The sequence below is a fragment of the Bos mutus genome, chromosome 14 (assembly GCF_027580195.1).
Source record: "Bos mutus isolate GX-2022 chromosome 14, NWIPB_WYAK_1.1, whole genome shotgun sequence".
Taxonomy (NCBI): Eukaryota; Metazoa; Chordata; class Mammalia; order Artiodactyla; family Bovidae; genus Bos; species Bos mutus.
In genome coordinates this window covers 33,344,606-33,363,159 of record NC_091630.1, presented here as the reverse complement: position 1 = coordinate 33,363,159, position 18,554 = coordinate 33,344,606, and the positions used below count along the sequence as shown (strand labels likewise).

General features: G+C 36.7%; 1 protein-coding gene across 3 annotated transcripts in view; it reads left to right on the top strand.

Moving 5' to 3' along the window:
* Positions 1-18,554, top strand: part of TRPS1 (transcriptional repressor GATA binding 1) — a 279,854-nt gene that overhangs the window by 73,242 nt on the left and 188,058 nt on the right. For all 3 annotated transcript variants that reach the window (XM_070382191.1, XM_070382190.1, XM_005897246.3), the window contains one exon: positions 16,363-16,966. In XM_070382191.1, coding sequence (XP_070238292.1) covers positions 16,363-16,966 — 604 coding nt within the window. The remainder of the gene's footprint in view (positions 1-16,362; positions 16,967-18,554) is intronic.

Here is an 18,554-nt window from a genome sequence, read left to right as displayed (position 1 = left end):
TCCCTTCTCCTTTGATCCTGTTCTCATTGTAGACATTAACTTTTCCAATTAACCTTTCATGCTTTCTAGAGATGACTTAGAATTCATGTCTTTATTTAATTTATGTATTCATTCCTTAACTAACTTACTCCAAAAATATGCATATTGCCAAGGCATTGATTGTAAAAAGGAAAAGAAGATAAACATAGATGGTGCCCTTATGGAACTTATGGTTTAGTAGGGAAGATCTCAGCAGCTCATTGTAAGAGTGAAGAGTTTCAGAAAAGATGGAAGTGGAGACCACTGCATTGGCTTAGTGACAATATAGCCCAATATGGTAAAGGAGGAAATGTCTCCGCTAGGAAGGGGCATTTAAACTGAGACTGGGTTATAAGTAGGAATTAGTTCCACAAAATCTTTGTAGTATAGTGCATTCAGATATTACTTCCCAAGTATTGGGTATTTTCTTGTTATGGTGCTTCTAAGCATCAAAGTAAAGAGCTTTATTTACTATTTTCAAGAGCTTTTCCATATGCAGATTCAATATCCTAGTTTAAAAATCTAGTTATTTATATGTTCACATCCTGAGATTTTGAATAGTTCCTCCCATTCTTTTATAAGTTCTGTGTTCGTACCGGTGTATGTATGTTTTCTCAGTCACCAGTAATGAAGCAGTTTATGTCCAACAATAGGCTAATAATGTTAGAAGTTAATTTGAAGGGCATCCTAATGTTCACAGTGAATCTAAATGCTCAGAAAACACTTCCTTGAGATTTACACTGTTTAATTTATAAGGTCAGCCCTGGGAAAGACAGTCCTGCAATCAAATATGTGTTCACACTTGCAGTGAGTGTTTTTGGCTCTTTTGATGTTAGCTGCATGCTAATTTATTTCTGGAGCAGGCAGACGTTAGCTTTCTTCCCAGCCCTGTTAGTATACATACTGTGCATATACATTTCTTAAGCGATACAAAAATTAGATAACTCATTCTTTTTTTTTTTTTGAAGAAGGAGGCTTTTTAAAATCATGAAGATATTGGCTAATATACACACAAACACACACACAGATATATGTAGATACCTGATCCCTTGAATGAGTGACTTTTTTTGAGGAAGGTGAGGCCACTGCTTGAAAACTTGGCTGGAAAAATAGAGATTCCATGTTTTGGTTAAACAGATGAAAATCTCCTAAGAAATAAAATATGAATAAAAATATTATTGAGTAACCTGAGTTTAGTTAATATTCAGTAATGAAAGTGAGCTCCAGAGACTAGTCTGTGTTTTGTTCACTGTTGTGTCTGCACAATTTAGCATAGTGCCCACCGGAGTGATGGGAACTCACTGAGTATTTAAATAGATGAAATCCCAGTGAGATTTTGCCTTCACAGTAGTTATGAATAAGTAAAAATCTCCGTAGTGAGTTTTAGTTTAATCTTTGATTATTGAATGGTCTTGGAACCCTTCTGAGGACTCACAAAATGATACTATATTTTGAATGTAAATCAACCTCTCAGCATTTTATTAGATTAAAACAAAATTAGCACCCCTTATCTCTAAAACATTATAATACTCTTGCACTTATTTTTAAAACCTAATGTAGTTTGTGTGGTCCTAGGTCCTTTAGGGTGCTGAGTAGTTTATCTCTAATCAGAGTTCTTATAGAAATATTCTAAACTTGGAGACTTATAGTTTCAGGAGTCACAGCTCAGTAAGAAGTATAAAGAGAGAAAAAACAAACAAAAAGAAGTATAAAGAACCTCTACTGAAAGTTGAACATTGGAGGCTCCAGGGATATAAAAGGAAGGAGTCACATGAATGTTGAAAATGTTATCTGCTATCAAAGCACTTTCCCCAAATGCCAATTTTGAAGATACTATAAGAGGAGACAAGTTTACCACATCATGACAGTTTCTAGTTAAATTTTTATTTATTCATATTATTCATGTTGGGAAACTTTTACCATAATTCTGTTATTACTGTGGAATATTCTAGACTTTTGAGTATTTTATATACAAGACTTACGATGTAGTAAAAAGATAGCGTAAATGGGAAGCTATACAATGTGTAAAATGATGTAACTCTGAAATAATTATAGCTGAGAAGCAAGAGAGTTGATTTAAAGCTATCAGAGAAAAACCCCAGTGAGGATTTCATCCCATGGGCCTTTTCCCAAAGAACCAGGTTTAACCTGAGTTGAACTTCCAACATTATCCAGTTAGTAAGTGAAATTTGACCAATTCCCCTTTCTTTATGTTTTATATTTACTTATGATCTCCCATACTTTACATCATGACAGAGTTGTTATGTTCCGCTCTTTGAATTTGTTTCTCATACTCCATTTCTTTTATTATATATTATTTCATTACCAGCCTGCCCATTCTCTAATTGACTTATTTTCTTCTTCACAATTTTCAGTGTTATAATTTAATGCTTTTGGTGTTATAGGAGGAATATATCCTTACAAAACAACTATACCAGATAAAACATACTTCTTAGTGACATGTTAGACTTCCATGAATTAGGAGAAGTTTCTGAAATTTTTCTTTTCTCCCCTTCACCAAAAGGGAGCTAAACCCAGTCTGGGGAGAGCAAATGGGCAATGCAAGTTTGCACAGAGGGAAAATACTGACATTGACGTTGCAGTCACATTGAGACTAAGCCTGTAATCACTGGCAGAGAGAGGGTGTTGAATTCAAGGGTTTCACTGTGAGCTGGCATCATGAAGGTGACTAACGTGATTCCATATTACTACCTTCTTCTTGAGTCCTGTCAGAGGTAAACAAAAATTTGTTTCTAGCAAGATACTCCAGTTTCCACCTCCATGTTTTGGATGGCCCAAGATAAACTCATATGAGCTCCCCATTATAACAGTTCACTATACGGCAAGGCTATAAATTGCTACATGTGAAATCTGTAGAAAATGCAAATAATAGCTTTATATACCCAGAAACTTCCGATCAACAGTTTTCATTGAGAAAATAATAATTAATGAATGTTTAAATAAATGAAAGTTACACTTATAAATTGATCAAGCTACATGAAACTATAAATAGCCAGGAATATTAAAAAAAGAAACAAAAGCATTTTTGAATGAACAATATAATTACTGAAGTTTAAATCATATGGATAGGAGAAGTAACAGATCGGCAAATGAATGAGAGCAAATGAGTTAATCGAAAGTTCAATCTGGAGGTATTAGCCAGAATACTTTACAGGAGGGGAAAGGGATGGACAATATCAATGGTGGTTATTAAGATATGAAAATAAAGATGTTCTAACATGAATCTAATTAGAGTCCCAGAAGAAAATAATATCGAATGGAAGATAGGCAATCAGTATTTGTGGAGATAATGGCAGAAGAGTTTTTAATACTGATGAAAAACATAAATACAGATATAAAGTAGGATACCATATACTAAATAGATATGTAGATCTTTCTTGACTTTTGATGGGTTTTGTTGTTGTTGAGTCACTAAATTGTGTCTGACTCTTTGGAAACCCATGGACTCTAGCCCGCCAGGCTCCTCTGCCCATGGGATTTCCCATGGAAGAATACTGGAGCGGGTTGCCATTTCCTTCTCCTGGGGATCTTCCCAACCCAGGGTTTGAACCTGTGTTGCCTACATTGGCAGGTGGATTCTTTACCACTGAACCACCTGGGAAGCCCGCTATAAAGCCTGTTTTATAATGAAATGATGAATATTTTATGTAATTCATTGACTATTGTATAGAAAGTGAAAAACAGAATGGTTGGGTACAGAATGGTTGTAACTTTATTGGTTGTTTCTTCTCATGATCACATGGATGACTGGGAGCTGGGGCACCCCGCTGAGCCCAGCACCACTGTATCACATATCCTGTGTATCATCACCCCAGGAAAAGATCCAAATTAAAAATGCAAAGTACAGTTTGTACTGAATGCTTATGGCTTTTGCACCATCCTAAAAGGTTGAAAGATTGTAAGTCAAGTCATCGTAAGTGGAGGACTATCTGTATGCAAATAAATTCAGTCATAGACTGTTGTAGTAAAAATTACAATGCCAAGGCAGAGAGATTCCTTAGAGCAGTTAAAGAGAAACAACAGCTCAACTATTCAGAAAACAGTTTTTGGTTAATAGCAGATTTTTATCAGCAATAGTGGAAGCCAGAAGAGAGAAGAATATTGTTCACAGTTTTGAAGGGGGAAAAAAAAGTCTACCTAGTGTTGTCTACTTGTCAAAACTATCTTCTAAAACTAAGAGAAAAGACATTTTCACGTAAGCAAAGACCAGGGAACTGTGAATAATTATATTTAACAACCATAGCATGCCTAATTTATGCAGTTATAAAGGGATGGACTGAGATATTGGGCAACACTATTATGTTAATTTGCAGGGAGATTGATCAGAAGTAGGGTGTTCTAAGGTGCTTGAATTGTCTGGAGTTAGTCAGAACTTTGTTATGCATATTTTAATAGTTTTAGGGATAACTAGTGAAAGAGTGGGCTTTCCTGGTGGCTCAGAGGTCAAGAATCTGCTTCCCAATGCAGGCTGTGTGGGTTTGATCCTTGGGTAGGGAAGATCCTCTGGAGAAGGAAATGGCAACCTGCCCTAGTATTCTTGCCTGGAGAATTCCATGGACAGAGGAGCCTGGTGGGCTGTAGTTCATCGTGTCATAAAATAGTTGGACAGGACTTAACAACTAAATAACAGCAACCAAGGAAAGAGTAGGAGATGAGTACATGACTTCCAAAGCTCTGGAGGAGGAAAATGGACAACAAAATAGAGAACACGCATCAAATTCGACCTTTATTTAATGGCAAAAGAGGATACATGGGGAAAAGTGGACAAATAGAATTTTTTAAAAAGATGGTAAAAAAAAAAGTCCATATATCAAAAATCTTGAACCTGTGGGATTAAACTTTCCACTTAAAAATATTATCAGACATATTAAAAAAGAATATTTAACTAAAGTTCTGTATAGGTTACACACTTAAAGCGTAAGGCTGAGAGTTTGAAAGAATAAAATATACCAAGTTATAGGAGCAAATACAAACCAAATAAAACTTGAGGTAGCTTTATTAATCTCATACAGTTTAGACTCTTAAAAAGTATATGTGGGACAGGTCATTACCAATGAGAAGAGGTTCAGTTCATCAGAAAGATATATTAATTACTGATATATAAAACATGAATATAAAATATATATGTAAAGCAAAAAGTAATGAAGAACTACAGAGAAAATATGACAAACCACAATCACAGTAGCACATTTTAGGAAACCTCCCTTATTAAAGGTGAACAGAAAAAAAAATTTTTCAAAATGTAAAATATTTGAGCAACAAATTAAGAAACTTTATGTATTTATTTATTTTAGCCACACTCTGAGGCTTCTGGGATCTCAGTTCCCTGACCAGGGTTGAACCTGGGCCATGGTGGTGAAAGCCCAGAATCCTAACCACTAGGCTACCAGGGAACTCCCTTTTTTTTTTTAACTTGATTTACTTAAAATGTGTGATTTCTGCACCCAGCAATTAGAGAATGCCTATGCTTTTCAAGAAGATATAAAATGCTTATAAAACTTGTCACATACTAAACCAAAAAGAAATCAGATTTCAAAAAAATAATATAGAGCATACCCTTCTATTCAGTGTAATTAAATTAGACCTTCATAGTAGGAAGATAAGGATAGATGACATCACACAAGGCAGGTATTAACCAAAGTAAAAAAATGAGGTCATTTTATTTATTCCAGAAAACACAGATGTTAAGACAAAAAATATATAACAGGTAAAAAAATGGATAAAGTAGAGAATATTTGCCAGTACTTATGAAGCACAGGCTGGAATCAGGGTTGCCGGGAGAAATATCAATAACCTCAGATATGCAGGTGACACCACCCTTATGATAGAAAGCGAAGAGGAACTGAAGAGCCTCTTGATGAAAATGAAAGAGGAGAGTGAAAAAGCTGGCTTGAAACTCAACAATCATGAAACTAAGATCATGGCATCTGGTCCCATCACTTCATGGCAATCAAGTGGGGAAACAATGGGAAAGATGGGGAAGAATGAATATGGGGAAACAATGGAAACCGTGAGAGACTTAATTTTCTTAGGCTCAAAATCACTGGATTGGTGGCTGCAGCCATGAAATTAAAAGATGCTTGCTCCTTGGAAGAAAAGCTATGACCAACATAGACAGCATATTAAAAAGCAGAGACATTACTTTGCCAACAAAGGTCTGTCTAGTCAAAGCTATGATTTTTCCAGTAGTCATGTATGAATGTGAGAATTGGACTATAAAGAAAGCTGAGTGCCGAAGAATTGATGCTTTTCAACTGTGGTGTAGGAGAAGACTCTTGAGAGTCCTTTGGACTGCAAGGAGATCCAACCAGTCCATCTTAAAGGAAATCAGTCCTGAATATTCATTGGAAGGACTGATGCTGAAGCTCCAATACTTTGGCCACCTGATGTGAAGAACTGACTCATTGGAAAAGACCCTGATGCTGGGAAATATTGAAGACAGGAGGAGAAGGGGATGATAGAGGATGAGGTGATTGCATCACGTCACTGACTCAATGGACATGAGTTTGAGCAAACTCTGGGAGTTGGTGATGGACAGGGAAGCCCAGCGTGCTGCATGCAGTCCATGGGGTCACAATGAGTCAGACATGACTGAGTGACTGAATTGATGATTTTATAAAGTGAATTTATCAGATTCTGGAAATATCAGACGCTCATATTCCCAAAGATCACATCATTTCAACCCTCAGAAGGAAACTTCTTGTTTGGGACCATTAGTAAACAAGTGAAAAAATGTTCAGAGTAGTAATTTTTTAAAGAGCAGTACAACCAAAACAAAAATAAACTGAAACAAACAAGAAAAGACCACATAATTCATAAGAGATTAGTTACATGAATTGCAGATTTTTCATACATGGAATATTATGCAACAGTGAATTTGAATAAATGACAACTGAGTACAACATGGGTGTCTTTATAATTTTGACTGAATAAAAACAAATCAAAGGCAGCTATTTGTAGCTTCACACCATTACAGAGTTCAAAAACCAGCAAAACAAAACTATATACATATATTCACATATATTCACATATGTTTGCACTGTATATGTGCATCACATTTATATAATACATTGAACTGCACCATAAATATTATTTTTCCTCCATAAATAATATTTTTCCTCTTTTTGTATATATATGTGTACTTAGACTCTGTCAGTCTGAATCTTTCTATATATGAAGAATATATATATATGAATCATATTTTACGATTCTATAATTATGTTCCAGTTTTCACTTTTTGCCAAACCTCTTTATAAATGTGTATATAATGTGTGTGTACACATGTGTGACTAACATTATACAATAAAATTTTAAAATAAAACTGAGGCATCAGTTCTCATCATATACATATACAACAAACAAGTGAATGAATAGTTAACTTCCCTTATCATTAAGGAACTACTTGAAAATCAATGATATTGTCATTATCTATCCACTTAACTAGAATGTGGAAAATGTACATATTTTTTGGTAGTATATGTGATGACAAATATCTGTCTGTTCAGAGTTAAAATTTGTTAAACAGTGAATATTTTACACATAAAATATATATACCTCAGGTTGAAGGAAATAGCATTAGATACTGTAGCTGATTAAATTAATGTAGCTACTCTACAATTTCTCTCTTAAAAGAGCACTGAGAAGGAGCATGAACTCTGTGCCCTGCTAGTTCTGAAGAATAGATTTTATGATAAGCACATAATTATCAACACATCTGAAAAAGCTAAGTACAGAGTGCATTAGTACAGTTTCCAAAAGGGTGAGTACCATAATAGTAACATCTACATTTGTGTCTTTTATGTGTCATGTTCTTTTGAACAGTACGTAATAAATCAGTTGCCTGCAAGACTTTGAAATATAATTCAAGTTGGAAATTCCCATTGTGGCACAAAAAGTTACCCAGGATGATATAGTTCATTAAGAAAATAACCCACAACTGTATTACCTTTATTTGGACACATAATTTATTAGAAATTTCAAATTTGATAGTCCTGCAGACTTTATACAAGAACAATTATTGAGTCTTGGAATAAGATAAGTGTTAATCATGATTTCCATTTCATATTGTATAAATTATATATATTATATAATTGATTTCCCATATCTTGTTTACTGTCTATTTCATGGAAAGATTTATCTTCCTATTTCTAACATTTGATAGGGACATCTCATTTTTGAAAGTGAATCATAAATTGAGATTTTTTTCAGATATGACATTAGTTGTGTTTTCTCCTACCATGTGAAGGTGAAATCACCCCACACTCTTCTAAAAAAAGGGTCCAATTACTCCAAATGAGTAAATACTCATCAGATCATTTCATTGAAGAAATACAGGATGAGCAGGTTGAATGGAATCTTACTCAGTCAGAATTTCAGTTTTCATTAGATTATATATTATGTACTGCCCTTTGCACTTGACTAAGGCTGAATATTCAATTTTCAACATTTAAAAGTTGATTGGTTATCCACCTACACATCTGTAATTCCTTTTCTTTTTGTCCCTCAAATACTCTCTTCACATGCTTTTCATTGCAATGTTCAGCAGTGCTGGTTATCTCAAGTGCCACACCTGTAGACTTATGACACAAAATATGACTAATTTTATTAGTTGTCACATCTACTGAACTATGTTTCAATTAAATCACTTCATTTACTCCGTTTTTGTGACAATTTATTTGTCAGTATTTGTTTACTTAATTACCAAAAAATACCTTGAAGTCTTAATGGATTAATATTTATACTTTATTCATTTACTTTGATGTTCATTTAGTCACTGAGGCAGAAAAACTGTGCTTAAAACTACTGAAAGTGAAATACAGGTTACTGGGTAAAGGAGAACCTTTTAAGTGATGGCAAAAATAAAGGAGAAAGGAGAAAAACAAAGTGCTGCTTAGAGCTGACTTCACAAATACTGTGAGCTGTTCATTATGAAAATGGAAACATACAGATATTATCAGAGTAGAGCAAAAGAGTAGCTTCTTAGCTGATTTTTCTAGGATTTAGAAAACCTCAGTTCTTTATGAATTATGAAAATAATTTTTAATCTCTACTAATGAATGAAACACTTCTACTAGAATAAAAGGCACTGAAATATTAATGGATCTGAAATAAATGCTTTTTATAACACATGAAAACTCTGTCAAGTAGGATAAGGAAAAATCTTTTTTTCTCAAAGAAATTTAAGTCACTTGAATCAAGTACGATTTGATTTTTTTATGCAGCTTGATCCAGTTTTCTCTGGAGGCAAAAGATGATTATCTCTTTTATCAAAGTTGATTGTCTTCATTGTCTTTACATTGGACAAATTGAGATTTTATGAAAGTATATCAGAAACATTGCATGGGACATACTTACTCTAAAATATTTGCATATTTTCTGAAATTCACATTTAACTGGGCATCCTGTGTTTTATCTGACAGCCATGGCAGGGCTATCTACAGAATGATATCTTTTTTCTTCAGGTAGCATGAAGAGAATGTTTGCTATCCAGATGGCAGCAGAGTATAGAATTTAAATGAATGCAAATATATTTGCAGTGTCTTTTAAATTAGTTTTGCTTAATGTAGCTAGAGATAGAAGTTCTAGAAGTTTTAAAATAATAAAGACTTTATTCAGTGGGCCACTCAAAATACGCCATCTGCAAAATGTCTCTGTACTTCTTAATATTTCTCTGCTGTGTTATGACTCTATGTATTAAGTCTAGTGTTCCCTGGGCTGTGGTGGTTCATTCCTTTGGTTATTAAATAAGATATTTATTGACGCTCTGGATGTTCTGGGTGGGGTGGAAGGATGTGTGGGCTTTGATCTTGATTTTCAGGCAATTACATGTAACTGTAAAGTAAGACCCACATGGTTATTTTTTAAATGGGAGCTTTTTAAGTGATGAAATAAATCTTTTTATGCCATCACTTAAATCAAAGGCCATTTTAATAAAAAGCAATGTGAAAAAAATCTTCAGAGGATGACAAAGTTTCATTATAGCTCAGAAGATGGTAGGTTTTCTCTTGGGTTGAGTCATTTGGGAAGTTTTATGGATGAGAAGGTAGTTAAGGTGGATCTTGAGAAATGAAGGGAAAATTCTCTGAATCTTTTAGAGGTTTTTATATTAACGCTGATAAAATGAAATGCATGTAAGGAGGTTAGAGCGGAGTCCAAACTAATGTAGTTTGTCAATGACTAAACTTTTACTCTTCAATAATGTTTTTTATACTAGGGATTAAAAAAATCTTTTTATTTTTGGGAGGACACAGCAGTATGTTGAAGGTCTTTTCAGTTATCATTGAGAGAGTGACACAAGTCAGAGAATATGCCCAAATCTTTCAGGAACTAGTTCCTGAATAAGTTAGTAATATTGCCTCTACTGTCTACCATGTACATATGAGTAACTGTGGACATGAGCTAAAACGCTGTATCATGCCCTCCGTATTCTTTTATGAATTGGCTTGTCTGTACTTCACATTCTTATTTTATGAAGTAGGGATGGAAATAGATACTTTGTGTGATTGTTGTCAGATAATATATATAAATGGCCTAGCACTAAAGAATACTGAAAGATGAGCCCCAAACAGTGAAATAAAGAAGATGAATTACTGTTTGGGGATTATGCTTGACAATGTCGTGTTTATAGTTTGAGCTTATAAAGCTGTTAGGGTTGACTCTCAGAGGTGGGAGTATGTGCTTTAAGAGGGAAAATGATGTTGCTCATCATAAAGAATTCATTTGGGAATGTTCTTCTATCAGATACTGAGTATGTATACTGTGAGTTCATTCCAGTCTAACTAAGACTCATCTTGACTTATTTCTGACCATGGTTTCATGACTCCTGCTATGTAAGGTGTAAGGTCTGGGAACCAAAAGCGTCAGCATCATCTGGGATTTTGTAAGAAACAGAGACTATTGGGTTCCACCCCAGGCTCCCGAAATCAAAACCTGAATTATAATGAGATTCCCAGGTGATTTTTCTGAATGTTTAAGCACTAAAGAATACTGGGCTTAAGAATGATGTTAGCATAGGTGATTGAAAAGTTCATGTAGCAACTTTTGAAAATAATGTTGTTTTTTTACTATATTTCCTATCATTTATTTGATGAATATTATACAGAGAAAGAATTCTTTCAGTTCTCTGGAGTATTATGCAGCAATTTCCTTTTCTGCTTCACCTAGTGGTGTTCAATGGCCTGAAAGATGGAGTGCTTTAGCAGTTACTGCTTAACTGTCAAGCTTTGCTCTCTTTTCATTAATAGTAGTCACACTCAGAATCTTATGATTCCAAATAACAGAGAGAGTAAAGGCATTATCTGTGCTTTATTAGAATAAGAGGCTGGCTTGAGTCTGTTCATTCCATTGTTTAGAAGCAGGATATATCTACTAATGTAGTTTGTGACTAGCTCTGCATGGGTGTCCCCTGAAGACTGCTAAAAATTCAGATTCTCAGGTTATGCCCAGAGATCTTCACTTAGGCATCTGTGAGATGCTGGAGACCTGGATTCAATCCCTGGATGGGTATGATCCCCTGGAGGAGGAAAGGGCAACCCACTCCAGTATTCTTGCCTGGAAACTGCCATGGAGAGAGAATCCTGGTGGACTGTAGTCAGTGGGGTCACAAAGAGTTGGATATGACTGAGCATAGAGCACAGAGGCTCTGGAATCTGTATAGCTAAGGAACTTCTTCAGTTGCAGCACTGCATGCATCCCATTTTGCAAAACATTGCTATAGTTGGTCTTACTTCTGTCCATTAGAAGAACTTTCCCTTCCCCTCATGTTTTCATTTTTTACCCCCCATGTTTTCATTGTCAGTATTGCCAGTGATTTCATTAATTTTTATATAAAGTTAAAAATTTAGGCAACTGAAGATAGAAAAATAGAACATCTGTCTGAAAGGTGGCAGTAAAGTCACTCAGTCGTGTCCAACTCTTTGCCACCCCATGAACTGTAGCCTACCAGGCTCCTCCATCCATGGGATTTTCCAGGCAAGAGTACTGGAAGGTAGTAGCCTTGTATTCTAGAATTAATGTAGATGAAATGGACAAGACACTGTTTCTCCATTTTACTTATCTGTAAAATAGGCTTTATACGTCAGTGGAATGTGAGATCACATATGGGTGAGTGCTTTGAAGTCTTCAAAAGAAAGGTGTGTGCGTTAAGCTTGTTATTGCCACCTTGCTTTAATATCCTTCCTGTTAATATGTGTTTTTCTTTTCAACGTAACACCCGGTTCTCACTGAGCACTTATCTCTGCAGTTTCTGTCTTCTTCCTGCTTTGTTATACAGTTGCATTCGGACAGTCCTCCAGTCCCTGTCTTGGTTTTACCTTGATCATTCAGAATAGGAGATCCTCTGAGGGCATATCAGAACAGCTCTTGCTGAGACCTGTAAGAAATGAGAGAGTTGTCTGTTGGGGCAGAAAATTGGAACTAGAAAACCTAGAAGTCCCAGACATCTTGTTTCGGTGTGATACTTTGCGATGAATACATTGCCTAGACGAGACACACCCAGAACTCTTTGTATATTTAGGAGGACATGTCAGTCAAATATTGGATAAAGGTTAGGTGTGTTCATCTTTATTTGGTGAAGGAATAGGTTGGTTCAAGGACGGTTCTAGATTGCAGTATAAAGTAGATATTGATGGCACATGATCTTAGTTACTGAGATATATTACTAGATATAGTATGGTTTTAAACCACCTTACTGAATACACTCACAATGCATTCCTACCTCTGAAGATTGTAATAAAGCACAGGTAATGCCATTTTTATCTTTGTTATTCAGAAGTTTAAGATTATGGATAATAGTACTCATACTATTATTGAAAAAAGAGTAAGACTTGACAATTGAGTAAACTGCTAAACTGCCTCATCTTTGAGGCATTGAATACCACTAAGTGAAGCTGAAAAGGCATAAAATACATTCTACCTGGTAATGTCTTAAAGAATCTTCTAGGAAATAAACATAGTTTTAAGAGTGATGTCTATTGTGGTTAAGGTACATGGGAGAATAGAAAAGAATGATACCAAATTACCATTTGGTACAATACCAAACCAAAGTTCCTGTGGCGGATTCATTTTGATATTTGGCAAAACTAATACAATTATGTAAAGCTTAAAAATAAAATAAAATCAAGTTTAAATATGAAAAAAAAAATAAAAAAAAACAAAGTTCCAGCTCCTTTGAATGGAGTACGGAATGCAGATTCACGTATAAGCTGCCCTTTATTTAATTTTAGGATTTATATTGACTAACTCATATCAGAGGTATTATATTTTCATTTTACAGGTGAGGAAATTGAGGCTGGTTCAGTAAATATCCAAAGTTGCATATAGATAGAGTAAAATACAGAGCCAAGACCGAAATTTAGGCATTCTGGTTCTAGCACCTCTAAAGTGGACTAAATTGCTCCTCTAGTAAGAACTGTGAGTCTGCTGTTTTAAAATAATTTTGTTGTGTTGTACTGGAGAATCTTTTATTTCCTCTCCTGTTTGTTGACTCTTTCTCCTTGTTGCCCTAAAATGAATTGTCTTTATTTCTTGAAATAACATCACTGTAATTCTTGGGAACATTTGTCCTTTGGAATTTTTTGGTCATTTGGTAGAAGTAGCAGTGGCCGTTTATAGTCTTAATTTATAGGCATGGATTTCATCACAGAGTTTAAGCAGAGACTCCACCATGTCAGGGAAACCATCAGCATACTTGCCAGAGTGGGTAGTGAGCTCATTAGAACTGTCTTGGGATGTAGGTCAATCAGAGCTTGTGAATGTGCTTCCTGATGGTGGGTTTTGTTTATGTTTAATTTTCCGGATTGAATAGATCATGTGGTATATCTTCAGTAGGGTATTTCCTGGGTATATTTAGACTTTTAACCATTCTGATAATTCATTTTTATCTGTCTGATCAAGCTTTGTAAAGCTAAGCTAACAATTTGGGGATACAGTTTGAGTTTAGGAGTTTATATTACATCGGATGATAAGCAGATATAGTTAGTGGTAGGAAGTTTCTCTGAATGAGGTTCCCAGATGTTCTAAGTCTGAGATTTTGGGTCTTGCCTATTTTCCTTTGTGATCTTAATTCTGTTTCAAGTTTTCTGGCTTTGATTTTGGTGGCAAGATTCATATATATATGTTCTCCTTAACAGCTGGCTTTTTTCACTTGAGAATAATTTATCTTAATATTATATTTTTATGGTCAATTCATGATCAAATTATTTATCATTTATTGTATATCTTCTTGTTTTATTTTTGCTACTTAATGAAGAAAAATAAGAGAAAAAAGATTGAAAACAGCCTCCTGAAAAAGTAAAACTTTATCCTTATTGATTCAACCAAATGTAGGCTCTTAATGATAAGAAGATAATCATGTACTGAGTTAATTGCTCTCAACAAATTTTGGCGGATGTTTTGTTACATGTCTTAATACGTTTGAGTTTTGCTTCCTTAAAATGAGAATGTTGTTTTGGATTCTCCACCATCAGACAGGTCTTGGAATGAAGTCATCCAATACGGAAACTATTAAAGTCTCGAAGCTATTAGAGCACACATTTAACTAAGCTACCCCTCTGCTTATAGCCTTACATTTGCTTCCCTTTCTCTGAAGACACCTACCTCCTTGCCATGGTCCACAAAACTCTAGATGATCCTCAAGCTTGTTGATTATTAGCTTTCTCTTACTTATTCCTCTCAAACATCAGTGGCCTCTTATAGTATCTCAGACTTGCTAGAATGTACTGCCCTTTCCCCTCCCTTCTTCTCCTCCAAGGATAGCTCTTTTCTATCATTTCTTTGATGTGCTTCCCTCAGAAAGGCCTTCCTGGCATCCTTAAGGAGCCCTTCCACCCCAGTATCACCCCATCCATTTCATTCTTAGCGTTTATCACTCTATGTCCTCACATATTTATTTATAGTCTAATGTGAAGCTTGTCATTCCTGACTAGACTCTAAACACCAGGTGGACAAAGACTATGTGCCTTGTATTTCCCAGTGTGTATCCTGTGCCTAGCAGAGTAATAGGTGATGGTTATCTACAGATTACATAGAGGACTACCTATTTTGCCTGAGTTGAGCAATAGCTCTCAAAACTTATTTTGTTACTCTGTTTCAAGTTGTAACTTCTAACACATTATATCAGTGGAGTAGCAAGTGTTTCACATGGTTGTTTAATTAGAGAGCCATACAGGGTTTTTGCAATTAAAGAATGTATGCCTCCTATCCTGAGTTGTTTGTGCACCTTTCCATATGCCTTTTAGGATACACTGCCTCTGTTCTTCTTTATTAAACAAACATTTGTCTTCATTTAACAGTTACTGTTCTGTCTTTAGCAGCAGGAGATGCTACAAAAGCCAACAATAAGGTCTCCTTGTTTTATGCCTTATAAAAAGAAAACACATACATAAACCCGCATTCACACACCCTCCTTAAATGAATATATCAGTACAGCACCTCTCATGCTGCTTGGCACCCAAGAGATACTCACTTGGTCGAATGTTCATAAGTCCTTACAGTTAAAAAAACTTTGTCTTAAAAGTTTTTTGAGCTTCTGATATATCTTACTTACTAGATTATATAGGGTGCATGCTCAGTTGTGTCTGACCTTTGGTATCCTGAAGAGTAGCCCACCAGACTCCTCTGTCCATGGGATTTTCCAGGCAGGAATACTGGAGTGGGTTGCCATTTTCTCCTCCAGAGGATCTTCCTGACCTAGGGATCGAACCTGCATCTCTTGCATTGGCAGTTGGATTCTTTACCACTGAGCCTCCTCGGAAGCCCTAGTTTGCATAGCGTAGTCAACTACATTTGGTTGATTCAGTGGATTTGAATTTATGATAGAAAAGAACATTGTAATCAGTTTGGTATAATTTATTTTAATTTATATAAAGGCTGTATAGAATACTTCACCACTAGAAATGTATGTATATTTAGAGTGAAAAATATCTCAGTTTAAATAAGCTGAAACAGAAAAGTCCATTGATGAAATCAGGTGTAAATTAAATAATATAGAACTGATGATTATGCAGTCACGGTAAAATGAACAGAGCAGGTCCTTCAATAATAAAACACATCAACCAGTTTTAATTGTGGCTCGGCTGGTGTGTGTACACAGAAGTGTGTCTGTGTGTTCATATCCCTGCTATTGCTAATATAACAAACGGGAATAGTGCATGCCTTACCTCGAAATAAGAGGCTAGTTTAGTATATGCCAGTTTCTGGTGTGCTGAGAAGACTGTATTTCGTTCTGCCTATTACATTACAGGGGATAAAATTCAGGTGCTTGAAGACGAGTTTTTTAAGCTCTCTGTGTGCTAGATTCCGAGTGACGGTTTTCTTCTCCTGCAGGAGAGCACACAGCTGCTACAAATGCCGTCAGTGCAGTTTTACAGCTGCCGAGACTCAGTCACTACTGGAGCACTTCAACACTGTTCACTGCCAGGAACAAGACAGCACTACAGCCAACGGCGAGGAGGACGGCCATGCCGTCTCCACCATCAAGGAGGAGCCCAAGATTGACCTCAAGGTCTACAGTCTGCTCAATCCAGACTCTAAAATGGGAGAGCCAGTTGCTGAGAGTGTGGTGAAGAGGGAGAAGCTCGAAGACAAGGATGGGCTCAAAGAAAAGGCTTGGGCTGAGAGTTCAAGCGATGACCTTCGCAGCGTGACTTGGAGAGGGGCGGACATCCTACGGGGCAGTCCCTCTTATACCCAAGCCAGCCTGGGGCTCCTAACCCCTGTGTCCGGCCCCCAGGAGCAGACGAAGACTCTGAGGGATAGCCCCAACGTCGAGGCTGCCCACCTGGCGCGCCCTATTTACGGCTTGGCTGTGGACACCAAGGGCTTCCTGCAGGGGGCGCCCGCGGGCGGAGAGAAGGCCGGCGCCCTCCCCCAGCAGTATCCCGCGTCTGGAGAGAGCAAGTCCAAGGATGAATCCCAGTCCCTGTTACGGGTAGGAAGGTTTCATTTTTTTAAATAATCCTTTTTATCTTAAAGGGAAAGCTGGGGGAGCCCACATTCTCCAGCGTTAATATCATGCCTTTAACCAAGTGCAACTAACTGGTGCGTGTCAATCTGGGAGTTTATAGGTAATCCGGCCGAAGTGGGAGGAAGCAGCTGCCGGGCGTTTGTGTGTACGCGACACACACTTGATCGTGTGGGGTAGAAGTCACTTGTTTGTCCCTGCGTTCAGCTCTGATTGAATATTTGTTAGTCATTCCTGGTGGTTATGCAACACGGCAAGGGTGCTTTTGGAAAAGGGAGGCTCGGAATCCCAGAAGGATACACATCTGTTACCTTAAAATGACAAAATGGCTTTGAAGTTTTGAAGTGGTGTGACACAATTGATGGTTAATAAGGAATGTAGCAGAGATGTAAATCACTAAGAATGCAAAGCCCTTGGTGAGATATGAATACAGAAATGTGGTGTTTTTTAAAACTCACAGTACAGTTACATACACATGCTAGTTATGTTATTGCCAAAAGGAAGGAAAAAATGAGATAGACCCAAGTGTGAATGCTGTGAAGAGTATCCAAAGAAGAGAACCATGAATTATATATTATTGGGCTCTTGTAGGGAGAAAGACATAGTCCCACCTGGAAAAGAAACAAAAACTCTCTAAGATCCTTGAGCACTCTCTTCATGCTGTGTAAACTGTGACTTGTCAAGGAATATTTTAGATTTTGAAAATTCGTGAGCTCCCACTTGAGTGATGCTTGCTTTTTGCCTGAGGCACCACCACTTCAGCATCTCACCTTGACTCTGAGGAAGTTTTGAGCTTTCAGGCTGATTTCAAAGCTTTGTTCCTGCGTGGAAGGTAGGATCAGAAACACCAGATAACCTTTACAAAAGAGCTGGTTAGGAAATACCGTTCAGCCAGCCCAGTGCTTTGACCTGGAAGTTAGAGACCACTGAGTTCTCTTTGGATGTATTCTGAGGAGAAAAATTACTTTTTCCAAGGATGGCTTGGATGCTCTGCTCTCATTTCCTACGGAGTCTCTAAAGCCTGTCTGTGAGTTTTCTCTAGTAGCATTGAGAAATGCCCCTTAGAGGAGCACAGGTAATTGTAAAAGCTGTTACCTTTTCTGTCTGCAGTCATGCCCTGAAGCTAAGGAAGGGCTTGAATTCAGAAGAGGAGATGCCTTCTTGTGCACTGAGAGACAATCCTTCCTGCCTACCTGGAAGGAGCAAGTTGAACTAAATAACTCGGGAAAGAAGAGAAATAGTTCCTGTGCTTTTCAAGTGGGTGCTCAATTTAGGGAGCTTCTTTCTTATAATATGCATTTTATCTTTGTACACGCTCATCATTTTCTTAGGGAGTCAGAACGCTTCTGATCTCAAGTGGCTAAAAGGCAGGAAGGACATGCTCTAGGATTTTTAAATTTTAGGTTGCATCTTGACAGTGTGGTGGAATTGATGGCCTTACATATGTATGTATCACTAGAGCTTCCATGCTTCCCCCCTCCCCCGCCCCCCACTTAACAATGTTTTTTCATCCATGACATCTTCATTTGGTATCAAATTATGTGACTCTTTTACA